At 33.6% G+C, this 11,345-nt stretch overlaps 3 protein-coding genes across 5 annotated transcripts; 1 reads left to right on the plus strand and 2 right to left on the minus strand.

Moving 5' to 3' along the window:
- The first annotated feature begins 6 nt into the window (after positions 1-6).
- On the plus strand, positions 7-5,394 carry LOC116337621 (uncharacterized protein DDB_G0284459-like). Of its 2 annotated transcripts, none has more exons than XM_031762300.1 (10): positions 7-961; positions 1,033-1,151; positions 1,470-1,655; positions 1,735-1,870; positions 1,955-2,535; positions 2,613-3,506; positions 3,586-3,735; positions 4,442-4,689; positions 4,763-4,871; positions 5,115-5,394. In XM_031762300.1, exons 1-10 carry the CDS (start codon positions 154-156, stop codon positions 5,130-5,132), a joined length of 3,249 nt encoding a protein of 1,082 aa, XP_031618160.1. In that variant the 5' UTR covers positions 7-153; the 3' UTR covers positions 5,133-5,394. The 2 variants fall into 2 exon arrangements, with proteins under 2 accessions (XP_031618160.1, XP_031618161.1); XM_031762301.1 differs by having other exon boundaries at positions 3,586-3,654.
- On the minus strand, positions 5,273-7,275 carry LOC116337622 (homeobox protein 2-like). Of its 2 annotated transcripts, none has more exons than XM_031762303.1 (7): positions 7,067-7,275; positions 6,887-6,988; positions 6,610-6,804; positions 6,398-6,541; positions 6,155-6,268; positions 5,959-6,075; positions 5,273-5,894 (listed from the first exon to the last, which is right to left on the minus strand). In XM_031762303.1, exons 1-7 carry the CDS (start codon positions 7,179-7,181, stop codon positions 5,476-5,478), a joined length of 1,206 nt encoding a protein of 401 aa, XP_031618163.1. In that variant the 5' UTR covers positions 7,182-7,275; the 3' UTR covers positions 5,273-5,475. The 2 variants fall into 2 exon arrangements, with proteins under 2 accessions (XP_031618163.1, XP_031618164.1); XM_031762304.1 differs by having other exon boundaries at positions 5,273-5,873; positions 7,067-7,261.
- Positions 7,276-7,848: 573 nt separating this feature from the next.
- LOC116337401 (60S ribosomal export protein NMD3) lies at positions 7,849-10,007 on the minus strand. The gene is made up of 5 exons (XM_031761937.1): positions 9,821-10,007; positions 9,585-9,673; positions 8,771-9,505; positions 8,246-8,693; positions 7,849-8,130 (listed from the first exon to the last, which is right to left on the minus strand). The coding sequence occupies exons 1-5, from the start codon at positions 9,880-9,882 to the stop codon at positions 7,917-7,919; spliced, it is 1,548 nt and encodes a 515-aa protein (XP_031617797.1). The 5' UTR covers positions 9,883-10,007; the 3' UTR covers positions 7,849-7,916.
- Between the last annotated feature and the right edge of the window lie 1,338 nt (positions 10,008-11,345).

The following is an 11,345-nucleotide window of genomic DNA, read 5'->3' on the forward strand; positions in this document are numbered from 1 at the left end:
GATTGTTCATTGAATTCAAATGATGATCAAAGCGGAAACGATGATGACTCCGATGATGATAGTGATGATGGAGATTCGGAATCGGACTCAGATGAATCGGAAAACAATAGGTTTGCCGATTTGGCACGGAAAAAGGACACCAAAGGTGAAATAATGTCAACAACAAAACTACTTGAACAAGGTGTTACAAAGGAAACATTTGAACGATCTCAAGCGAAAATATTGGTCAAACCGATTTGTTGTGCATGTTTAGGTGATCGAAGTGATGATACAAATGAAATTGTGGAATGTGATAATTGTGGCATATCAGTTCATGAAGGCTGCTATGGCATCAGTGATTCGACCAGTGTGTCCAGCACGGTATCATCGTGCTCGACGGAACCATGGTTTTGTGAAGCATGCAAAGCCAATATAACTGATCCGGCATGTGAACTATGCCCAAACAAAGGTGGCATTTTTAAAGAGACTGACGTCGGCAAATGGGTACATCTTGTATGTGCATTATATGTACCTGGTGTTGCATTTGGTGAAGTTGATCATTTGTCATCGGTGACCCTGTTTGAAATGCCATATAGTAAATGGGGTGCAAAAACCTGTTCGCTTTGTGACGATGCCCGATATTCTCGATGTGGTGTTTGCATTGGTTGTGACGCTGGCATGTGTAAAACATATTTTCATGTAACATGCGCACAAGCAGCAGGTTTATTGCAACCGTTTGAAGCACATTCAGAAGACGCTGATCCATTTTATGCTCATTGCAAAATTCATTCGGATAAAACATTGATCAAACATCGAAAACGAAATTATGATGTGCTTCGCTTAAAGATGAGTTACCGCAGTGTAAATTTTGAACAGCTCAAACAACAAAATACTAGTCCTGAACAGAAACGCATCGAACGAAAACTCAAGAAACACAGAAACAAATATATTAGCAATAAGTTAATTAAGAATGAACCATGGGGTAAGTTTCAGTTAATTCAGTTGTTGTTTTTCATATAGTTGTTTCAATGTGGTTTTTATATTTGATTTTAGTACCAACCCAAAAAATGCCACGGTTACTCACTACAAGCGCCTCAGCGTGCCGAAGGTTATTAGCAAAAGCTGAACTAATGGGAATAGATGTGGCGGCATTAGAATTTCAAGAAGCACAAGTAAGTTATTTATTTCGCAAATACTTTCATATTTCTCATGGAAATTGCATTTTATACTCACATTTCGAGATAAAATAGAAAATATTGATAAGCACACGCGAATGAAATTTATTTTGTCATTATGTCGGAATGTTAATACAAATAGAAAATGTCACCTTTAATGTGTGAGTTGAGTGTAATTTGAATTGTAGCTCATTGGTGCTATTCATGAAGTTATAATCGAGACCTTTGAAAGCTGAATCAACACCAAAACCATAAATCTTAAATTATATTTATTTAATTAAAAATTAAATAAAATTATTTTGGTTTCATCATCAGATTGCCTCTTTAAACGATGTTCGAAAGAAGTGGCACATTCCTCCTGCATTTAGTGTTGAGTTCATTGGATATTATTTAGATAGGATCACAAGGTCAAAGGATGTTAAGAAAAATTTACAGGAACAAATAGAACTGAATAAGACTTTAACCAGCGAACAGCAAACGCTTCGAGAAAAATACGATGAGGTATCATAAACAAACTTCGAAACCTGAAAAGAAGAAAATGTAAATGGGATGAGATAACAATTTTTCCATTTTATTTTAGTGTATTGCCATTCGCGCCGAACACGTTGCTAAGAAAAATGATCTAACAGAGAAAATTGAAAAATTGCATTCGGCCATATCAGCTCTGTGTCCGAATAAAACATTAACATCGATAGATAATATAGTGGCACAACACGGTAAGAGTCGTTGACACTTTTGAAATAATACAATTAACGTAAAAGAAATCAAATTAATAAATATAAATGTGATAATTGTTTTAGTTGAAGCGGCAACAAATCCGACGCCATTGCCTGTATCCAGGCCAATGTCAGTACCAACTGCTGCCGCACTTAAGATGGGCGTCGGTTTTCCTTTAACCATCGGAACAAATGACGATACCACACGAATTCTAAGTACACAATGTCAAAATAAACCAGAACCAGTTTACGAATGTGGCATATGTAAACGAGTTAATGATCAACATTTGCTCGCAAAATGTGATACATGCCATTTACACTATCATTTGGGTTGTTTGAATCCACCATTGACGAGACATCCGAAAAAATCAAAAATATACGGATGGCAATGTTCAGAGTGCGATGAAGATAATCCAGAGGGTGTTGTTCAACTAACATCAGGTCCTAGAAAATCACGAACTAAATATAGCAAAGATGGTACAATAGTGCCCGTTGATTCATCGCGTGATGTCAGCATGGACGAAAGTGGTGCTGACGATGAGAAAATAAATGTGCAATCCATAAAAAATTCTATTCAAACAACAAAATCACCGACACCGTCACCAATAAAAAAGCTTAGCAAACAGGATAACATCGAAAAATCGCCAACCAAGAAAAAGAAATCGGTAAAATTGATTGAATTGAGCATTTTTTCAAACACAATTTCAAAATCATTTAATTTTTTATTTTTCCATTTAATTAGGCGACATTGGAAGACGGTGACATTTCTACAGCTGAATCTACCAAGTCGGAGTCTACAAACAGTCCAATAAAATGCAAAAAGTCACTGAGCGAATTGTCAACGAATCTCGATAAAGTCATTGAAGCTGTTTCAAAGGGCATTTTAGACGATAGCTATAAATCGAATAATGAATTAAATCATTATCATATTGAAAGTGGGCCAATGAAAGTCAATGGCGTTCAAACCAAATTGAACGATACAAAATCACCGGCTAAATCGTCAGAAACAAAAATTAAGGCAATTAAAAAGTCGAAAAAAGAGAAAGAGAGAGATAAAGACAAGTGTAAAGATAAGGATAAAGAAAAAGATAAAGATAAAGAGAAGGATAGAGAAAAGGACAAAGAAAAGGGCAAGGTCAAGGAGAAAACAAAACGAAAAGAAAGTTCAAAATCAATAACATCACCATCGAAAAAACACGATATTAAAGAAGAATTATTGAGTAATGATGAAAGTAAAAAAATTAAAGAATACAGGGCTGGTAATACAACTGATACAACTGATGTATGTCCCATTGGTGATGATAAAATGAACATTTCAATTGATTCAACTGTATCCACGGGAGAAACACATATACAAGCAGTGGATAAACCGGTCAATGGAGACATTCCCATTGTCTCAAATACTATTATGAATGGTAACATTGAAGATACAACGACAACAAAAATGTCGGACACCGAAGCCGAGCGGAAACAAAGTAGAAAACGACGAAAAGAAAAACATCGCAATAAACATGGACTTGATTCGGATCGATCATCATCAAAAGAACACAAAAAGAAGAGAAAACGAAAGAGTCGCGACCGTGAAAATCCAGATTCGTTTCCGCTCGCTGATGGAGTACCTAAAATCAAAATAAAGGTATGTAAATCATGAACGCATTCCTCGCCGATTCAAATGCATTGAAATTTGTTTGTTTTTTTTTATATATTTATTACAGTTCAAAGCGTTACCATTGCCCGGAGAAACTGCAGCTGAATCACATTTCTTTTATGTTCCCGCCAATATGGTAAGACCAAGATTCGGCCAGCTTCGTAAGACACGGCCAGCTTCGGTAAATTCGATAGACGATGTTACCTCAACACCATTCGTAAGTTTGACAAAGTCAAATGACCATTGTTAACACCCATATACATCCATAGATATATGTACAATTTACAAGTCACATTCATTAAATAACGAGACTCATCGCACAACATTTTTTAAAATTGAAGAAAAAAAATCCCAAAAAGTCCATGAATACCTGCCAAATGTTATTCAGAAATAATGAACTAAAATCGCAAATGAACAAAACCTCCACGTATATCCCTTTCGAATAATGTTTATAGCAGTAATGTAATTTTGAATTGTCGCACTTTTGAACCGGTATCCATATCAAGTTGTGAATATAAATTGTTTATTCCAAGAGTCTCGTTGTTTTTTTTTTTTTGCTTAAATAGTTGGTGTTTTTTTGGTTATAAATATGCATGTTCCATCACCTTTTTTACCTTAAATAATTTGCTATTTTGCTTTGTCGCTTAAACATGTGTAATCATCAATTGTTTATTTCTATCGATTTATTTAAAGCATTTATTAAAATGCTTACCAGAAAAGAACCGAAAACAAAGTAATATGATATATAAATGATTGAGCTGGCCGTATTCTTTTCATGCTTTTTATAAACATCAATTTTACACTATAATATTTATACATCATTTCTTAAATGTGTAAAATGCTATTAGATTTTTCACATAATATTTGTATGCAATAATGAAGAAAAAAAGAAAAGAAAAATAAATTTATTTTACGTAATTTAGACATCGAAATCACCACCACCATCAACTGTATCATCACCTGTTGGCACACCACAAAAAGACGCAAACAAAACAAAATCCACAATGTCTCCAGGTCGTACACGACGTTCATCTGTCCTGCTTAGTCCACCAAAAGCAAATTCACGACGTACATCGACTCCCATTGTCGGCAGTTCAAATTCAAATGACACCAATGACATTCAAGTGTGCTTCGTATGCCAAGCTAATGGAACTTCGCAGGAACTAGTCAAGTAATGCACTTGCGAATATTTGAGAGAGAAAAAAAATCAAACATGTCTGATCGTGTATTTTCATCTTTTGTAGGTGTGACGAATGTAAAAAGAGCTACCATTTTCAATGTTTGGACCCTCCGTTGAAAAAGACACCAAAAAGACGAGGCTACTCTTGGATTTGTGCCGATTGTGACCCAACTGTACGTACCAATATAGTAGTAGCCTGAACAAACGGCAAGTACTCAAAAAAGTCAGAGTAAAATGGCATATAATTAGTTGATAAAATGTCATTTTAGTTCGATTAATTTGAGTGTTTGCCATTTGTATTTGTTCAGAGTTGATTATTTTTCACACAAATTTTCAAATCTAGTCAGCTGATTTACTTATTAAAATTTTTATACAAAAAAAACTGACACTTCTTTTCGTCAATGTTTTTCCTATAGGATAAAGAGGACAACTAGCGTTTAAAGAAGCGGCCAAAGTGCAGAAAACCATAAACAAAATATATGTAAATCTCAGTTTTACAAGAAATTTATTTGAAAATAAGACTTGCCACTTGAATTTTCTGGACGAAAATTCTCGATCTAAATACCGTCAAGTATTTCATTTTAACAGAAATTTTATTCGAATTTCCTACAAATTTTCAATACGTTCAAGTATTATTATTACAAATGACTTTGCTTAAAATTCGATACATGACAGCTAATAAATAAATCGAATGTCATCATTTAAAAAAAAAAGTCGACTTAATTTTTTTTTGATTAGATAATTAAAGCGTAGAGAATTATTTCAAATGAAATGAGTCTAATATGGTGCCAGTGGTGCCAATGGGACCTGAACACCGCCGAAGCTAGTGTAAGAAGCCAATGGTACCACTTTAGTTGCACCAAATCGACTTTCGGTAGCTTTTAACGGGTTGCTATCAACATTAGATTTTGATGGATGTCTGTGGTGCAAGTTTTCATAGTTGAAATGTTTGCGTGCGCCAAAATTATTTGGATCAACGTTTTCATCGGGGAAAGGAGCCAAAGCAACACCATTTGGATCAAAGTCGGGCTGTTGTGGCTGTTGTGGTTTTGGTAGGACTGGGTATTGAGGCGTTGGTGGAGCTGAAGGGCCATAATTGTTTTGATTTGTCAAACCACCATGATTTTGTTGATAATTTGATTGGTATTGATTTCTTCCATCATTAAACGGTGGATCTATTCGAAAAGATTCATTTTCTTATATTTATGAAGTGCTGAATTAATTATCTCAATTAAAATTGAATTACGACGCAATATTTACTTGGAAATTGACGATTTTGATTGGTTGGGTTATTGTTGTTTGTATTTTGGTTGTGATAGTTGCTTCCACCATTTGAAATGGCTTGGTTACGAACATTTCCATTATCAAATTTTGAATCTAAGTACAAAATAAAATGTTTAATATTTCATTTAATTAACTCAATTATTCAATTAAAATAAAATAGAACGATATCTACTTTGCAGTGAAGGATATTGAGAGGATGTGTTATTATATCTATTCCGATCTTGATAATTATTTCCAGCATTTGGAATAGGTCCGTTTTGATTATTTCTATCATAAAACTGTGGATCTAGTAACGAAAAAGAGTTCCATAAATAAAATGAATTAAATTAATTGACAAAAAAAGAGTTTTCAATGATGATTGCAAATCAACTCATTTCTCCCAACATTTTTTTGTTGTTGTTGAAAGTTTACTTACTTGGGAACGGACGATGTTGATGGTCTCCGTTATTATGTGTATTTTGATTTGGATAATTGTTTCCAGTATTTGGCCTTTGATTGTTGTGATCATTTAAAAGTTGGGTGTGGTTATGATTATTTGGCGCACTATTATTGAAAGAGCCTGTATATATTTGAAGAAAAAAGTTAAAGAATTTATTCAACTCTACAGATATTCCGACTAAAACTTACTTTGTGGTGGTATATTGTAAAATTGTCGACGTGTGGGGAAAGTATTTCTTCTGGTTGACCCATCAAACGGTGGATATGTTGTAGGAGTGCGAGTGTTATCGTAGGGATAATTAAAATTGTTATTTGAATAGTCGTTGCGTTGATTTCCGCCAATATTTGGTTGCGATGGATGCACATCAAATGGATTCACTGGCACTAGATATGAAGCGCATATAATAATTTGAATTTAAATATCGTTATTGTGAATACACGCGACTCTTATTCAATTTAAACTGACCTTGTCTTTGACCAACATCATCATATGGCACGGGATGTGGATTATTTCTTGAGTATAACGTTGGATACAATGGCTTCTGTGTGGTTGTTGTAGTTACTGGTTCTGGTATAGTTCAAATGGAATTTATTTTGTTTTCAAGGTCACGTAATTGTGAAGAAGTTTATTTTATTTTTTATTTACCTTGAGAGTAGTATGGATTGGACCAACCAATTTGAGGCCATGCTTTCGATTGAACCAATCGGTTCAATTGAAAATGGAACGTAATTAATAAACAAAAGAATGTTTTTAACAACATCTTGCAAATGATGTTTCACAAATCACTGACAAAACTCGACTAAATTCTGATAAATGATCGGTGATTGCTAGTATTTAAATCCAAGAAATAAACACGTATGTAAGACCTAAGCGTATATGTATGTGTTTTGGAGCGATCAACATTTAATTTCCTTTTCAGTGGTATCGACGCATTTGAAATTAAAATATACGAAGCTATTGAAATGCGATGTATATTTTCTACTGAAATGTGATAATTGTGTTGCTTTTTTTTCTTCTTCATTGTGTCAGTAGTTCAAAAAGTAGTTATGCGAAACAGCATATTCATTGATGACGTAATCTCAATAACAAATCTAATTGATTCAAAAGCGTGGAAACAGTATTGAACAAAACAACACTGAATAAAAGTATACTGTACTGTAGTATACTGAATATAAGATTTGACGGCAACCGCATAAATGTACATTTACCATATTTAAATTCCAAAAAGAGAGAGTCTCATAGAGCTTAACTCGTGCGTTTGTTAGTGTATTTGTAGATGTTACATTGATCATGAAAAACAGTTGATCGAACAAAGTATCTTGAAAAAATGATAAAATAAAAATGTAACGCACATGCAAATTAGCTCTAAACTTAACAGTATCTATTAAAAAGTTAATAGCAAATTTGTTTGTGGAAAATCATGATAATTTTTGATCTATCGTTTTTATTTGATTGTTTTGCGTGATATTAATAGATATTTTTGAAATAAAAATTCTTATTCTGTGGCGGCCATTTCGTCGGTTTCGCCCATATCATCATCTTCCAAAACCAGATCGTCCAACATTTCCTCCAAAGTAATACGGGGTACAGATGGATCGATGCCATCGTTCACATCCACTGGAATTATTTTTGATGAATCTTTAAAAATGTTGACATTTTGACGCAATTGTGGATCTTCTTCCAAATCATTCAAAAATTCGTTGTAGTCCCTAGAATAAAAGAATGTCAATGTTAAAACCAATGTTTCTGTGATTTTCTTATTAGAAATTAACTCGTCGAAAGCACTTCATCTCAAAGTAGCCAAAAATATATTCGAAAACTTACTTTTGTCCTCTATCAAAAGCGGTTACATCTTCTGATAAATGTTTTAGCTTCCAAAGACGTCCATTCTTTCGTGCATTGAAATCACTGTAGAATTTCTTAACCAAAACCAAATCGGGAACACGATCCTTGTTTAATTTCTCAAAGTTATCATCGTTTATATTGGCATCGATGAGATTATAGCATAGAACTGAATCGCCCGGTTTCAATAAATGGCCCAAATGTGTTCGTGTGTGTATGGTATTATCATTGATACCCAATTCAGAAGCTCTGACCAACCAAATATCACATACAACATGACGGTCTGAAACTTTTCCTTGGCCGGGGAAAAATTTGCGATCCTTTTGCATAATCACTTCCGTGTCCATTACTATGTATTCGGTCAATTGTTTTGGATTGCAAATAGCTTCGAATGCGTGACGATAGTAGACGGTTGCATTTACTTCGGCCACTATGAATATGGTTAAAAAAACATGGAAAAGATTAAAATTCGTCAAACCGAAAAAAAAGAAGAAAAAAACTGCTTACTTTGTGCTGTAAGTGGATCAATTAAATGTATTGTGTTCGCAACACGAGCGACTAGGCAGATTTGTGAAATGCTACCAAGCTGTTGAGCTAATTTTTTCGGCAGACATACCAAGCTATCCTTTGAAATCGGTACAATATCAACGGCAAATGTGAATTTACAATTGTAAGTGTTGCTGTGAATGTCATGTGAAATGAGACGCTTCGATTCGGTACTTTTGATTGGTAACATTGTGTTCAAAAAGTCCAACATTTTGCGAGCATGATTTTCGTTGGCATAATAGAAATCAAGACCACCATGTTCCGGTTTGATACCCAATGTATTTTCATGCGCTTTATGTTTCAACATCAACTGTTCCAAATAGTAAAATGTCTTTTTATTCTCGGAACGTTGACGCACTTGAACCAAACACTTCCAAAAGTCCTTGGCCTCGGTGCGATGACAATCGTCACACATTTGATTAGTTACAATGTATTCAACGATAAAGACTTGCTGCAATATTGCACCACCAAACACTTCTTTATGCACTGTCATTTTCAATTTGATTCGCTTTGAATGTGGTTCGGTCCAAATGAATCCAGCATCAATCAGTTTCACATCTTTCAAACCTCTCATCTTTCGCAAACACAATGCAAGTAATTCACGCGATTCCAGTGTACATTGGACCCATTCTGATGGTGGCTGCAAATATCGTTCACAATTACGACAGAAATATAGAACTGCCTGCTTGGGAATATCTATAGAAATGCACAAAAAAATATAATGAACATGGTCATTTGTGTGAAGCACTCGAATTTTTATGTTTTAAATACAGACCTTCCGTTATATCCACATTATTTCTCAGACAGGCAGCGCACATATTGGCTGGATTGGGATCAATCAATGTACCACATTCACAACACAATCTGAAAATTGAATTAAAACATAAAATTTTCTTTAATTTCACAACGAAATGCAATCACTATTCAAAAAGCCAAACATAACCAAATTTCTATTGCATATCAATGATACAAATGATATGATTATTATTTTAGCAAAAAAAAAATACTTACATTTTTGAATTTGTTGTGCTGCTTTCCGATTTTAAATGGACATCTGAATCTATATAATCCATTTTTGATTTTTTTATTTTTATTTTGTTATAACAAAGATGAAACTAAAAAAAGTGAGTGCTCAAAATCTATTTGTACACGACAAAACAACGAACTTTGTACACGTTTTTCTGATTGAAAAGAAAGAATCACCATGTGAGCTGTCAAAGTCAACAGTGTTTATTTACTAGCGCATGGATTGTTGATAGCGCCCTCTTTCTTTTAGCTTTTTAAATGTGATTCGTTGTCAAATTGAAAGTGAAATCATACCCACATACTCTCATTCATCTATATTTCAAATAAATTCGATCACCTTCATCACTTGTATTTTTGTTTGCATCTATTCGAAATGAAATTTAGCTATAGCACGATACGAAATCTTTCTGAAGAAATTAACATCTTTTATCGTCTCTGATTCAAAATGTGATGAGCAAAAAAAAAAACTATAATTATCACTGATGGACCTGACTCGTTTTTAATACTGATAAAATGCTTAGTATAATTAAATTGAATAATGGAAAAGGCTGTCACCTATCACTGCATGTCAATGGCAATTATTCATTTCGCTTATCGAACTTCTTTGAATTTCACTTAATGAATTATGCTATAATAATAGTCTTATGATTAGAATCAATGCGTTGGTCGCTGTGCTATTGTAAGCCTGATTCATGAACTTCAGAAATGTTACAAATTCATCAATAAATTTTAAATGTTCGCAATCAAATATGGCATCATGGTTTACACTGGCAAATGCATTTAAATAACAACTGCGCTCTGTACGGATCAACAAAAAAAAAAAAAAAAAAAAAAAAACAAAAAAAAAATCACATTAATTTCATCATAGTTCATTTGCTTCAAGTAAACCAACTTCAATTTATGTAGTTCTTCCCGATGATTATTTATCATCATTTTATAGTCTTCGCTCATTCTAGATTCGCCAATGATTTAACCAACACCCATTCCATTTCCAAGTTCGAAATAAGACGAGAGATGTTTATGACTTAATTAACTATAAATTGGGCAAAACCAAACGATTTTCCTGAATATAACATTGAAATTATCCAACATTACAGCAAATTTCTTTTTATGTATAAATATGTATAGATATTATATAACAAAAAAAAAATCAACGATGACGAATGTATGCGCTATTATGTACGGCTATCATTTCCCCTTATTGGAAAATTATTTTCAAACTTTTCTTGACGCAGTATTACAAATGGTATAGTGTATCGAAAAGCCTTTCCCTTTCAACATCGCAGGTGTATGGGAATCTCGCTAATATCGATATAAATGCTACGATTATGAGTTTATTACTGAAATTGAATTTATGGTTGGCCATCCAGGCCGCAATGTTAAATTTGTCTTAGAATGAAATCAATACGAAATGAATTTCTGTTGAAATTGAAAATTGAAATCATAGTTCAGATGTAACGTCATTCATATTGCTTGCAATTAATTTAATTAGATGGATGATGATGTCTTG

The sequence above is a fragment of the Contarinia nasturtii genome, unplaced genomic scaffold (assembly GCF_009176525.2).
Source record: "Contarinia nasturtii isolate CC-2019 unplaced genomic scaffold, AAFC_CNas_1.1 Cnas_scaffold_285, whole genome shotgun sequence".
In the NCBI taxonomy this organism is placed as follows: domain Eukaryota; kingdom Metazoa; phylum Arthropoda; class Insecta; order Diptera; family Cecidomyiidae; genus Contarinia; species Contarinia nasturtii.